General features: G+C 40.0%; 1 protein-coding gene across 2 annotated transcripts in view; it reads right to left on the bottom strand.

The window, feature by feature from the left end:
* The window catches only part of edc4 (enhancer of mRNA decapping 4), an 80,204-nt gene that overhangs the window by 13,704 nt on the left and 51,181 nt on the right, over window positions 1-15,319 (bottom strand). For both annotated transcript variants that reach the window (XM_078210980.1, XM_078210982.1), the window contains exons 21-25: window positions 9,357-9,390; window positions 7,802-7,982; window positions 4,437-4,592; window positions 1,499-1,614; window positions 321-486 (exon numbers count right to left, since the gene is read on the bottom strand). In XM_078210980.1, the coding sequence (XP_078067106.1) occupies window positions 321-486; window positions 1,499-1,614; window positions 4,437-4,592; window positions 7,802-7,982; window positions 9,357-9,390 (653 nt within the window). The remainder of the gene's footprint in view (window positions 1-320; window positions 487-1,498; window positions 1,615-4,436; window positions 4,593-7,801; window positions 7,983-9,356; window positions 9,391-15,319) is intronic.

The raw sequence follows: 15,319 nt of genomic DNA, 5'->3' as shown, positions 1-15,319 counted from the left end.
TGGAATGCCCTGTTTGTGAATAAAACTCCCACTCACCTGATGAAGGGGCAGCACTCTGAAAGCTAGTGGCTTTTGCTACCAAATAAACCTGTTGGACTTTAACCTGGTGTTGTGAGACTTCTTAAAGTATCAGTTAATCCAGCCAAAACCACAGATTGAACCTGGGCGCCTCCTGGCTCAAAAATACTTCACCCAGTATATTTATTCACTGAAATGCAGAAAACCTAACTTCATTATCACATTAAAAAAAACAAGATAAAAAAAAATATAGGAATAGCTGTAGTGCACTCAGAATGTATTGAATCAAAACAAACACCTACATTCTTGTGTTCCCTGTTTGAAGCTGTCATTTATTTGCTGGAACATGGACTGGCAAGCTTTTTCAAATACCGGTACAACTATACTCTGGAAAGACTCTCTATAACTTGATTGTATCGGACCTTGCAAAGCATCTGCTGCAGCTCTTCCAATACTCTCGACAGTGTTCTGCAATCACAATACCAAAAAGAAAGGTATATCAAATCAGAAAATGGTTCAAAACATATGGAACTTTAAAGAAAAAGCATTAGTTGCAACATGAACTCCATAAGGAATCAAAACTGAATGTTACAGCAATCATAGTCTCTTAGCCCATTACTTGTAGCATTTTTTTGTATTGATGATAAATATTACCTTCAAAAAGAATACTTAGAACTTTAAGCCATTGATGCTTAAAAAAATGCTTAGAAAAAATCCAAAAGTATAGATAATAAATAGTAGAACAATCACATTAAAGAGACTTGCATTTATAGAGCATCTTATTCTTTTCTTTGAAGCCTCTCAATCCACAATAAAATTCAGGCTCCATAGATTGGAGTTTCAAAACTCAAACCAATTGCTCAGTTTTATAAGATAAATTTTGAAAAAGAGATAAATTTATCCGAAATGACTCTACAACTAGAACAGAGCAACGTAAAACCAAAAACGCTGCAAATAGTAAATACAAATTCAAACATCACGTACAAATGAACTTAGCTGGGGAAATCTAGCAGTTCATGTACAGGACATTGGGCTTTACCATCTGATGGATGACCATTCAAATCCTATGCCTGTGAGCACTGAACTTGCCTGTTTTCACTGAAGAGGTTTCACCACTCTGAGGCAGGCCAGCTGCTCCAGTTGGGAGGACTTGCCATAGTGAAGGTGTACAGCAAGTGGTTTCCAGAAGGGAAAATAAATACAACCGGTGCCTGCATTATGAGAACAGATCCCCAGTTCAGGGTGGCATTGACAACAGCCATGGAGAAATCGATGACCTAAACAGCCTTTATGGAGGAGGCAACTGGCAACAGGAGCAGAAATCCCAAAGAGGGTAACCAGGGCTAACACAGGAAACATGATTAGGTGAAATATGGAAACTAACTGAATACTAAAAACAATTAATTTATTTTTTTAATTCACGTCGAAAATGCTGTAGTAATTGAGGAAGTTCTGAAGTTTACATTTTCAAAAATCTTACCTTTGATTTTACCATTTTTGTTATATTCTCTTTTAATATTCCTTCAATTGCTGCAAGCTTGGTTGTAATGTGGCTATTCAGCTGACCTGACACTGGCTCCAAACTTTTGGAAATACCTTTAAAAAAAAGTTTGAAGAATCTTGTGTTAATGATTCCTCAGTGTGCATTATAAAACCTCTTCTAGACAGAAACATACATTTCCATCAACACTATTTCCTGATTAATCAGGACATGAGTGTTATGGCCATGGTTCCATCCTTCCAATAGATAAAACCCCCACTTAAGTTTGAATTGGCTTGTAAACAAAGGATGTGTATTTATTCAAAGCTTATTGTTGTTATCCAACCTTGAAATCAGAACCATGTTTTGCAATTACAAATTGCAAAATACAGAGGGAGCTCTCATAGATGCAAGGAGGCAAATGTTGATAGCTGTGTTGCCAAGAAACCTTCCTAGGCAAAGAGCCAAACAAGTGGCACTGGCTGAGTTTCTCCTGGTTGAGCTCTCATGCAATGTCTTTATCACACTGCCAACCCATCCAGACCTCTTCCTTCTTTCCCCCTACCCTTGTCATGCATTGGGTTGCAGCCAGGAACATAAAACCATTGGTGCGTTTTTGCATCATTGTGGCTAGTGATGCTGCAAATCTCCCCTAAAAGACTAAATGGCAAAGTCTTAATGCTGACTGAGCATGATAAATTCCTGCTTAAACTAGAAGAGCAGCCCACAAGAAATTAATTACTGAAATTGCTTACTCATACGACTGGGCACAGCAAAAGCAGTTTCAGAAAGTGTCTATGTTGCCACCCAATTCTGTAAATTACGAAATGAATAATGCATGCCAAACATTTTTCCACAAAAGGTGTCAAAAAGCTACCGCCAATGTCAATTTCATTCAAGATTTCAAAAACTGACACTGGTGCCATAACGCTAGAAATTCACCTGTAAACACAAACATTCTGACTGAATTTGTTTCAACCTGTTGAACATTTGATCAAGGATGTCAGCACATTTCTGCAAACCAGTCATTTTTGCAGTAAAATAGTGCCCACTGTCAGTGACACAAACAGAGCAGATTCCAGGAATTGACCCATTAGAGTTAACATTACACCCTCTGCGTACAGCACAATATGACCAGAAAATGAAACAAAGGAAATGAAATGGTTAAAGACTTTAAACCGTTGATCCCAATTCCTTGCAGTAATCTTAGACTCAGATTGAGGCATGTAACAAGCTGAACAGCTTATTTAGTGACGCAGCCGAAAGCCAAATTAAGTTACTTGCCAAAATATGGACATTGTTACCTCCAGATAAAATCAATGGAGAAGACTGAAGTTCCAACAGACTTTTATTACTCAATAAGACTACATCTACATCAAGGCATTTCTATACCAGAAATGAAAAAATAGTTTGTATGAACTACAAGACCTTGGAGTCCTCGTGCACAAAATCGCTGAAAGCGCGCAGGTACAGCAGGCAGTAAAGGTGGTAAATGATATGTTGGCCTTCATAGCGAGAGGATTTAAGGATTGGGATGTTTAGCTGCAATTGTACTAGGCATTGGTGAGGTTGCATCTGGAATATTGTGTGCAATTTTGGCATTCTTATGAGGAAAGATGTCCTTGTTATAGAGAGAGTACAGTGAAGGTTTACCAGGCTGATTCCTGGGATGGCAGGTCTGTCATAGGAGGAGGGTTAGTTAGGATTATATTCACTGGAGTTTAGAAGAGTGAAAGAGGATCTCATAGAAACTTATAAAAATCTAATAGGGTTAGACAGAGTGGATTCAGAAAAAATGTTCCCAATGGTGTGGGAGTCCAGAACTAGGGTCATAGTTTGAGGATGAGGGGTAAACCTTTCAGAACTGAGGTGAGGAGAAATTTCTTCACCCAGAGGGTGGTGAACGTGTGGAATTCACTACCAAAGAAAGTAGTTGAGGCTAAACCGTTGTCTGATTTCAAGAAGTTAGATGTAGCTCTTGGGGCTAAAAGGATCAAGGAATATGGGGGCGAAGTGGGGGGGACCAGGCTATTGAATTCGAGGGTCAGCCATGATCAAAATGAACGGCGAAGCAGGCTCAAAGAACCGAATGGCCCACTCCTGCTTCTAGTTTCTATATGTAGGTTACATCTACAGTGAGCACCATGATGGCTTTACTATAGAATCATGGAATTCCTTCAGTGCAAAAGGAGGCCATTTGGCTCATCGAGTTTTACCTAGACCCTATCCTTGTAACCCCACATACTTACCCTGCTAATTCCCCTAATCAATACATCTTGGGACAGTAAGGGACAACTTAGCATGGCCAATCAACCTATCAGCGGAAACCGAAGCACCCAGAGGAAACATGCAAACTCCACACAGTCAACCAAATTCTAAATAGGCATCAGATGAAGTGTTTAGAACTACCAATAATTTCCCTATCAACTGCAGAAATGGTTATACGGTGCACTATATCAACCAATGGGAACTCTGAGTGTATTTCAGCAAGATGGAGATTTACTCAACAATCAATAGAAGAACTGCTTACAAAGTCATTTATCTGAGGCAAATAAATGGAAGTAATAAAGAAACTCCATTTTCATGCCAGTTTGGTCTTGACTGTTGTGTTTTGTTTATGAATAACTAACCAGAAGGTTACGCAATTATACTTTCTCCATATTTACAAGTACTCTGAATAGGTGTGTGCTCGGTTTTGGTAGAAACAGATTCCCACTAACATATTTCACCAATTGCCGACTCAGCACAATTATTCCTGGTTTAAACTAGGAGAACAACTCAAGAATTTTTTGAACTGGAGTTTTTTTTTTGCTGGACACTTAACCCATCACACCAATAAATTGCGTAGTTGGAATGCATTGAAATTACATCAAAATTCTTTGCTGGTGAACTTTATATGCTTTAATATTCAGCAAAGTTGTTCTCAGTCTTTACTCACATTGTGGTAAAGTTTTCTTCATCTCATCCCGAACAGTCTTCTCTATCCGAGTACTAATAGAATTTGCCAAATTCTGGGACAGCTGCTGAGACAGCTGCTCCTGAAGCTGCCCACTTCTTTCATGTCGCTCTGCCAAGATCCTATCTGTTCGTCTCTCTAGAAAATTAAGGTTAAGGCAAACCATTTACATAGATTATTGAAGAGAATCAGTGATGGATCATTTTAGTATCAAAGCATGAGTTCAACAGCCAGACAGATAACATCGAAACAGAGAAAATAGGAGCAGAAGGAGGCTATTCGGCCCTGCTCTGCCATTCATTATCATGGCTAATCATCCAACTCAATAGCCTGATCCCACTTTCCTCCACATCATAGATCCCTACAGTGCAGGTGGTGGCCATTCGGCCCATCGAGTCTGCACCGACCACAATCCCACCCAGGCCCTATCCCCGTAACCCCACGTATTTACCCTTTTTATCCCACTAAGGGGCAATTTAGTATGGCCAATCCACCTAACCTACACATCTTTGGACTGTGGGAGGAAAGCGGAGCACCCGGTTTCCTCCCACGCAGGAGGAAGAAAATCACGCAGACTCCACACAGTCACCCAAGGCCGGAATTGAACCCGGGTCCCTGGTGCTGAGAGGCTACAGTGCTAACCACTATGCTAACTTGTCATCCCTTCAACCTCCTTCACCTCAAGTGCTATATCTAACTGCTTCTTGAAAACATACAATATAGAAACATAGAAAATAGGAAAATCTATCTAGCTCTGCCTTAAAAATCTTCAAAGACTCTTCTTCCAGTGCCTTTTTAGAAAGGTAAAGGTAGGTAAAGTTGCCATGGTTCCGGATGACCTTAGGTTGCTCTCTCCCTCAGATGTGGTGATTTAACCTGAGGATCACCATAACCTCAGGCAAGGAGCAAGGTTGAGAAGGCAGGCCTTCACAAATAACCTCAGCTGATACAGAAATTGAACCCACGCTGTTGGTGTTGTTCTGCATCGCAAATCAGCTGTTCAGCCAATTGAGCTAAACCAAGGAAGTGAGTGACTTACATTCAGCAAGTTTGATTTAAAATGAAATGAAGGAAAAAAGGAAAACAAATGTGTTGTACATGAAGGACTAACACCCATAGAAAAGGACCCCAACAAAGCTTCAGAAGAGCAGGTATCAAGAAAAAGTATTCAAGCCAAAACCTACATCTCAGTGACAGGTTAGGTTTTAAAAGCTGAAAACTGAGAAAAGGAGGAAGGCTAATGAAGGTAAAGTACTTGGAAAAAGGGAACTAAAAAATACAGATTTCAAAACATGTGAGAAATAATTAACTCAGAAGATCAAAACCAGCAAACATTGCTCTGGTCATATGGTTCATGAAGAGGCTAATGTTGAGAGAAGGAATCAAAAGTTGCACCCAGCTGTGCTGTTGAAAAACAGATATTAAAACAATCCACATTATGATCAGGGTATGCCCCATTGGAATATCAGAAAAAGTTTTTGATAGGAGTCTCCCGAGGAGCTGTGCAATTCCACTCTGATTTCCATTCGGGGCCATCACACTTTATTTTACATAAATCAGCAAAGAAATTGACAAGTAAACTTAAATGTGTGAACAGATTAACAAAAGAGTCACCTCTAGTTCCTTTGGTAATCACCATAAATCTATGTTATTTGGTTACTGATCCCCTGCCATTGAAAACAGTTCTTTATTTTTTCTATAAAAACTCCATGATTTTGAACACCTCAATCAACTCTCCTCTTAATTATCTCTGCACTGATACCAACCCCAGCTTCTCCTGCCTCTCCTCTTAACAGCACTCCTTCATCCCTGGTACCATTCAAGTAAATCTCTTCTGCACCAAGAGCTTGACATCCTTCCTAAAATGTTATGACCAGAATTGAACATATTTGCTTTTGTATTCAATTCCTCTGTTCATAAACAACCATCTCAATCTGCCCAACCTGCTTCAAAGATTTGTGTACACACATCCCAGGACTCACTGCTCCTGCAGCCCTTTTAAAATCACACCATTTAATTTTGTGTCTCCGCATTCTTCCTCTGCTCCCTACTGGTGCATACTACACTTCATTCACCATTTGTTGCTAACACTTATTTCAATAGGGCTTTTAAAAAAAAAATTCATGGGATGTTTGCATTGCTAGCTAAGAGAGCATTTATTGCCCTCGACATGGTGGTAGTAAGCTGCCTTCTTGAATTCTGTAGTCCATGTGGTGTAGGTCCGGCTTCATTCCTTATAGACTTGCTAACAGTTTGATACAACGGAGTGACTTGCTCAAACATTTCAGAGAGCAGTTAAGAATCAACCACATTACTGTGAGCCTGGAGTCACATGTAGGCCAGACCAGGTAAGGGAATTGTGAATGGAACAAAATGTTGTCCAACCTTCAGCAAACATTCCACTTTTGTCCTTTTAATGGCTGGAAGGTCATTGAAGAAGCAGATAAAGGTGGGTAGGCATAAAACACTGTCCTAAGGAACCAGCGCAGCAAAGTCCTGGAGCTAAGATGATTGACCCGAAACAATCACAACCACTCTCTCTAGTGCTGGATAGGGCTCTAGTCAGTGAAAAGTTTTCCCTCTGATTTCACTAGGGGTGCCTGGAGCTGCAGTTAAACCCTCCTCAATGTCAAAAGTAAGCACTCTCCACTAACCTCTGGATTCAGCTCTTTTGTCTTTGTTTAAATCAGGGCTTTAATGAGATCTGGATCTGAGTGTTCCTGGCAAAAGATTGAGCTTATAAAGCTACTACTGGAGAATGTTTCTCTGAAGCATGACTGATGTAACCCAATCAAGGGAGTTTGGAGATTATAATCTTGACAGCTATCCTTTAACAGTTTATATAGTTATTGGAACTGCAAACTGTATGACGTGTTAACCTTTAAACCAGTTCTTGAGAGTTTATAATCTAATAAATCTTGTTGTGAGGATCTAATCTATTACTATAGCCAATATGCTAATTTCAGTGGATAGAATCATTGAATCGGAGAAGATGGTTAATTTTTTGCAGTGTTATGATATAGAATCATAGAATCCCTGCAGTGCAGGAGGCGGCCATTCGGCCCATCAAGTCTGCACCAACCACAATCCCACCCAGGCCGTATTCCCATAACCCCACATATTTATCCTGCTAATCCCCTGACACTAGGGTCAATTTAGCATGGTCAATCAACTTAACCCGCACATTCCTTGGATTCATTCATTATTCAATATTCATTGTGTTATACCTGGGATATTATCAAATGTGCTTACTTTTTAAAATTCATTGTTTCTAACAGAATAAATATGACTTGCTCCATAAAGCTAAACACCAATGTCCTTTACCACTGTGCAGGACAAAAGGATACGTTCTTGTTCTTGCTGTGTGACCATAATCCTTTCCACATGACCCATAATGGAGCCCTGCACTGCATCCATATGATCAGTGAGCCTCTGCATAAGCTCTAACTGGCTCTGTCTCAATTCACAGAGCTCCCTCTGTTGGCTTCGTAGAAGAGACAGCAACTCTTCCTGATCGGTGTTGAATTGCTGTTGACAAAACAAAATAAATATTAAGTGGAGGTTTATTTTTTTTCCAAATAAAGATTAACTTGGACACAGCGACTAAATTACACAATATCAAAGGAGGTCCCTCGGTGCTCTTCTAATACAAGTGTAATTATCTTGTATGAAGGGTGAAGATAGTTTGGCCAGAGTTTGGTGATAGTATGCAAAGGACAAAGATTAAGCTTCTCAGTGACTCTGGAGTAGCCCCGCAGACCAGTAAATTAATCAGCTGGTCTCAACCAGGAAAACAGGATGGGCATTCCAGATAGTCCCAAAACCCTTGTGTAAGCAAAGGAAAACTTTGTCAGGTGCCTGCTCCTCATGGATTAGACATTGCACAAAACAAACAGATCAAGAATAACTTACAATTAACAAGAAATAGACATTGTGAAAATGGAATGAAGTAAGGTACTTCATATTCATGAAGGTATTTCATATTGTTCCATGGTGACAAAATTTTGGTCTATTTTTCACCAAAAGGCTTGGACACTTCACCCCTCTCCACAAATTTTTATAATTTTGTCAAATTCATCAATAAAAGAGCAACAGAATGGTGACATCTTGATTAATAGGCAGTCGACCTCTGACTACATGCAACCTCACTGGCCAATATGTAAAATAGGAAGTAAAAGGCCTACCCATCGAGCACAAACTCAACGAATGTAACCATCTATTTCTGCTTCATTAAATCCTATCATAAAGCGCTTTGATTCTTCCCTCTGGTGCAGGTTGCACACTTAGGAGTCCCCCTGTAACTAAGTCCTTAATATAGGAAGGCGATTCTAACAGTTTAATTTATAAATGGGGTGAAAACTATGCAGAATAGACAGCAGCAGTATCAATGATCACATCCACAGGCATCTCTTCCAAAGATCTTTAAACTTCAATTTACCTCATTGAGTTAACTACAGAAGTCCACTCAAACTGGAACCACATAATAAAATTTCTAAAACAACTCTGCATGAATGAAGAAACTAAAAGATAAATGTAAATTCTAGCAAGGTTTATTAGCATTTCCGATTTTTACTACAGATTGTTGAGGTGTCAGGTGGCAGCTCTCCATTCTAATTAGTGACCAAACTATGTAAATATGAATTAAGTCACAAGAACTTCTGCATCTTCAGGCTTCTCCCCATGATGCTTGACAAATAGATTTAATTCCGAGTTTTACCAAATGCAGATTACTCTTCTTAATTCAAAGTTGCTTAACACAAATTACTGAATTCAATTTTTCAGCACTAAATTATCACTTGCATTGCTTAATTCAAGTTATTGGATAATTCATTTTTAAGTGCAAAAAAAACACAACTGGTACGTGAAGACTGTACATTGCGGAAACATTTTGCATGTACCAACCTGCTGCTCTGACCGAGGGGATTGTGTGGTGTCCCTGAAAGAAAAAAAAGAAAATTACTTGACATTAAAACTTCCTTGGAAAAACAGAACTCATTAGTGTAAATCCTTAGTTGCGGCAAAACCTGCCAACATAAAATGGCAGCTAATTTAGGTTGGACCATGAAAATTCATGTGCAATCCTCAACAGTTAATGACAAGCAGTCAGCCTGACCATATTCTCTACCAACATCCACATGCATATATTTTACAACAGGATTCAGTGGATAGTAATCAGGAAAGAGAAGCATCAAGGCCAACTAGTACCTTACCTGTACCCCAGCTGAGGTTAGCTCACTATACAAAGGAACAATCTGGTGCATGACTCAGCTAACCTTCACCAAGGGAAACACACTTTTTAACAAAAATGCAGTTTCAATAAATTAGGTAGTTTTTATATTTTAAAATCATGTTTCCTACAAAACCTCCAGTACAATGAACCAAAATGTTGAGTGTCATTTTGGACATGAACTCCTTAGTTGCGGCAAAACCTGCCAACATAAAATGGCAGCTAATTTAGGTTGGACCATGAAAATTCATGTGCAATCCTCAACAGTTAATGACAAGCAGTCAGCCTGACCATATTCTCTACCAACATCCACATGCATATATTTTACAACAGGATTCAGTGGATAGTAATCAGGAAAGAGAAGCATCAAGGCCAACTAGTACCTTACCTGTACCCCAGCTGAGGTATTTAGTTTGCCAATAGGAGACTTAGTAGAACAACTATATTCATAGCTCATTTAATGCAATAAAACAGCCCAATACATCAAAGCAGCGGCACAAGTGAAAATTAGATACTAAGTCATATTGTGTGAAATTAGGGCAGATGGCCAAAAACTTAGTTAAAGAGGTTTTAAAGAACAACATAATGGAAGAAAGAGAGCTGGAGAAGTTTAAAAAAGTAATTTCAGAGCTGAGGGCCTATGCAATTAAAAGCACGACCACCAATAGTGGAGCAATCAGAACTGGGGATATTTAAAGGGCTATAATTACATCAGTGTAGATTTCTGGGAGGGTTGTGGGGTTAGATAAGATTACAAAGATAGGAAGCAGCAAGGTCATGGAGGATTTCAAAACATGGATGAGAATTTTATCAAGGCATTGCTTAACAGTGAGCCAATGTACGTCTGCGAACACAGGATTGATAAATAACTAGGATTTGGTGTGCGCCAGGTAAGAGCAGCAGAATTTTTGATGACCTCAAGTTTATGGAGGGTAGAATGTGGGAGGCCAGAAAGGGAATGTGTTGGGAATAGTCAGGTCTAGAGGTAACAAAGAATAAGTGAGAGGTTCAGCAGATGAGCTAAAGTAGGGGTAATGATTGGTGAAGTTATGGAGGTGGAAATGGGTAGTCTTCGTGGTGTTGCAGATATGTGGTCAGGAGTTCAACTCAGAGTCAAAAATGACACCAAAGTTGAGAACATTATGAGTTAGCCTCACTGTTGCCAGAGAGAGGAACAGAGTGGTAACTAAGGCATGGAGTTTGGAGCAGGGCCCGCAGACAATGACTCCAGTCTTCCCAATTTATAGAGAAAATCTTTGCTCACCCAGTCTGATAATTTGACAATGGAAGAGCTCAGAAAGATAGTGGTGAATAAAGCTGCTTAGTGCACATATGAAAACTAACGTTGTACTTTCAGATGTCATCAAGGGGTAGCATGTAGATGAGAAATACAAGGGGGACAAAGATAGATCCTTGGGGGACACCAGAGACTAAGGTGCAGGAGTGGGAAAAGAAGCCAAATTATCATTGTCAGTCCCTCGTAACAAGGATGACTCTTATCAGGCATGATTTGTGTGCCCTCATGTGATTCAGCAGGCCAATCCTGGAGCTACAAGTCTTTGGAGATATCAAGAGCTGTCCTGAGGAAGGGAGTTCTTGAATCATGAATTCTGTTCTCCCTCCTTCTGCTTTCATCACTTTTCCACAGCAGAATTTATGTAGTCAGTGTCTGACTGAGCTGACAAGATCTTCTTGGGTGAGGCACCACCACATGGCACAATTCACAGCAAGTTCCTCCCTTGTGCCAATGTCAATTTGTCCTCTTTTCAATGAGACTTTCAGTGAGTCCATAAAGCGTTCTCTCTGAACTCCTTGGGATCATGTGTTGAGATTGGATACCATCCCACTCTATTCTACTGACAAAACCAAAGAACTCTTTATGTAGATCTGGATTCTGTATTGGCAGCCATCCCAAATCAAGGCAAACTAATTCCATTGGGAGACTTCATTGCCAGAGTTAGATGTAACTAGTATCTGGAAAGGAACCATTGGGAGAGGAGGAGTGGGGAATTCAAATGACAACAGTCTCCTCCTCCTCACCAAGTGCACTGAAATAAGCTCACTGCGACAAGCATTGGTATCTCCTGGACTACGCCAAGGTCTGAGCCCAGGACAGAAAGGATGTCAAATGCTGGGGTCAAAAGTTGTATTTTTGAGGAAAAGGGTAATAAAGGCAAATTTAAAGGAGAGAGGGGCAGCACCTGAATAGAAAGGATCATTAACAATAATAGATAAATAAATGCTGGCCAGCCAGCAACGCCCATGTCCCACGAATGAATAAAAAAAAAGATAACTTGGAAACCATAAGGGATAGATGGATTGTCAGCAATTTAGTGGAAATGGGGTTGAGGGTGAAAGAGGTAGGTCTCAGGGAGGACATCAGGGAACATAGGAGAGAAACAGAAGAAAGATTTCAGGGCTAGAGTGGGGGTGGAAAGTATGGAGGAAGTTTGGCACAGAGGATTAAAGCAACAGAGATAGCCAATCAAACAGTCTCGATCTTAGCGACAAAACAAGTTTGTGAGCTTCCTGCAGATTTTAAGATGGCTTGCCATAGAGAAAAGGTGTATCTTTGTATTGCAGGATGATACTGCTTTGTGTGGTCCAGACATGTCTGGCTCTGAATGGTTCAGCCAGTTGTCTGACTTGTCTTTTCAAATCCATATCCCTTGGATTTAAAGGGGAGTGAGAAGTGAACAGCTAGATTAGGAGAGAATAATGGTGTTATTGGGGACTAGCATTTAAGAAGTGGAGGTGAGGTTTGAGTAAATCAACAGCTGCAGAAATGTTGTGGCAACAGGGGGCCAAAGGCAAGTGGCTGGGGATTTTGAAAATGCAGCTGTAAGTAAATTGTGGAATAGTTTTTTTCCCCCCAGAGACAGGCACAGAGAGATTGGGATCTAAAGGGAGATTTTAGTGGAAAAGGTTTACCAAAAGAGATCATGTGGGATGGCATGGTCAAGGTGATAGTTATGAACATGAGTTGGGGATTCAAAAGGAGGGAGAGATTTAGGGAGGATCAGAGGGGAGTGAAGTCAGAGGCAAAAGAGCACAATAGTATGGGATAGAGCTGGAAATCACAGAGGATAAAAGGATGCTTGGTGCAGAGACCAAAGGACGAGAGCAGTGGAGGTATCTTTGCACACAAATAAGTTACCATACTTCATTTCACACTAAAACCTGAACAACTTGTATTTATCTAATGCCTTTAATGTACCAAAGTGCGTTACAGAAATATTATCAGGCAAATCTAGATACCAAGCCATAGAAAGGCAGGTGATCAAAAGCCTGGTTAAAGAGGTAGGTTTTAGGGAGCAAATTTAAACAAGGTGAGGGGGGCACAGAGGGGGAATATCAAAGTTCAGACCCAGGTACAGGCACTTTTTGGTGAAGTCAAAGAAATCAGGCATATACAAGAGGTCAGAATTGGAGGCGCAAAGCGATTTCAGTGGCTTGTAGATTTGGAGAAGGTTAGAGATAGGGAGGAGCAAGGGAATGGAGGAAATTAACTACGAGGGTGAACATTTTCATAGAATCGCTACAGTACAGAAAAAGGCCATTTGATCCATCAAGTCTGCGCTGACCACAATCCCACCCAGGCCCTATTCCCATCACTCCACATATTTACCGTGCTAATCCCCGCTAACATGGTCAATCAACCTAACCCGCATTTTTGGACCGTGGGAAGAAACCGGAGCACCCGGAGGAAACCCATGCAGACACGTGGAGAATGTGCAAACTCCACACAGACTGTGACCCGAGGCCAGAATTGAACCCGGGTCCCTGGCGCCGTGAGGCAGCAGTGCTAACTACGATGTCAGATTAGGAGCCACAGGAAGTACCGAGATAATGGGTGAGTTAGGATATAAGGAGTGATTTGGATGAGGTTGGGAGGCTACCCACCACAACATTGGAAGAGTTGAGTCTGGAGGTAACACGCCCATAGATGAGATTCAGTTGTAGGCAAATTGATGCAGAGACAGATAGGTTATTATGAGGAGGTCAAAGTAGGCAATGGGGTCAGAAGCTCAACTCCAGGGCAAATAGGACTGTGGAATTGTGAATAGTCTGGTTAGACAGGAGCCAGGGAGATGAAGTCGGTGGTTAGGGAATGAAGTTTGCGGCAGGAACCAAAGATCCAACACTTCATTTATGATGATGTATTTTCCAGTGTAATAAAAGCAAAATACTACTGATGTTGGAAATTTGTAAGAAAAACATAAATTTCTGGCAAAACACAGCAGGTCTGGCAGCATCTATAGAGAGAGAAACAGAATTAATGTTACAAGCCCATACGACTCTTCTTCATAACTTGAGTCAGACAGACTCAAAACATTAGCTCCGTTTCTCTCTCCATGGATGACGCCAGGCCCATTGAGTTTTCCAGCATTTTGTGTTTTAATTTTCAAATTTAAATTTTAAATTCAAAGTTTTTTTTCCATTAGTTGAATTATAGAAAAAGAATAGCAAATTAGAAAGTTAGTGTTTAATATACTTGATCAGATAATTTGAATTGAGTACCGTACAGAGAGTATAACCAATGGATTACCAACTACCCAACAATCTGGTTGGCCAAAAATAAAGTCACGTGTAACACATCATACCCAATGACTTACTCCCTCATCTCCAATACCCAAAATCTATAATACTCTCTTACAAACTGCAAATCAAATAAGCATAGTAGGTTTGCAGATAAACCACTAGAGATTCCAGTCACTGACAGACATGCTGATGATGTCTTAAGTGATAAAAATGTGCCTTAATTTTTCAGTTGAAATTATATATACATTGTTGTAGTGCCCATTTCCTTGTGCATTGTCAACATGTATCTGTCTCACAATGGCTGGAATCTCCTGTGGTCTATTTGAAAGCCTACTTAACGTTCCTTGATAAACTGTACATTGTTACTTCTGGGTTTTCAGTATTGGAGCAAGTCATTGGGTATATTTTCTTTAGATGTGAATGCATTTCACATTTTGGCCAAGTAGATTATAGAGCAGTTTTTGAAATCTATTGGTTCATTCGTATAACAAAAATACATATTCCTTAATAGAGAAAGAGAGTAAAAGAATAAGTTATGAAAACCAGAAACCTTACTACATTCTTAAAATATCGGACTAAATCCAAATCATCGACCCTTGGCTTTAATGTAAAAGAGAAAATCTTGCCAATACGTTCCAATCCATTTTGTAAACTGTTCAAAAAGTATATTTTCATCTAAGTAACACTTCTGGTCTTCTTGACATTTTAACACAATGACAGAATGGTTACTTTTTGCTGGACAGTCCATTCACATTTGAACTTGTAGAGATATTTAATCATTCTCAGACTCGATAACATTTAAAGTCACGTTACTTTCATACTGCAGAATAACTGAAAAACATTACAGAAATACACAGAATTTCACAGCCTACAGACAGGCCATTCATATACCTCAGTGTTTATGCTCCACACAATCTTTCTCCCATCAGAATTTAAATTGCAATTGATTTTCCAAGGAGTAGTGTTTGAAGCACCCCTAAATCTTCTTCAATAATATGGTTTCAGAATCCAAATTGTAAAATAATCAGATAATCAGGGCACACCCCCCTCCCCTCCAGGAGTATTTCACTCCGGCAGGGTTTACAGTAGCTCCTTA

The sequence above is a fragment of the Mustelus asterias genome, chromosome 4, assembly GCF_964213995.1.
Source record: "Mustelus asterias chromosome 4, sMusAst1.hap1.1, whole genome shotgun sequence".
NCBI lineage: Eukaryota > Metazoa > Chordata > Chondrichthyes > Carcharhiniformes > Triakidae > Mustelus > Mustelus asterias.
Note: the sequence above shows the minus strand (reverse complement) of the source record. Positions and strands in the feature narration are given on the sequence as shown.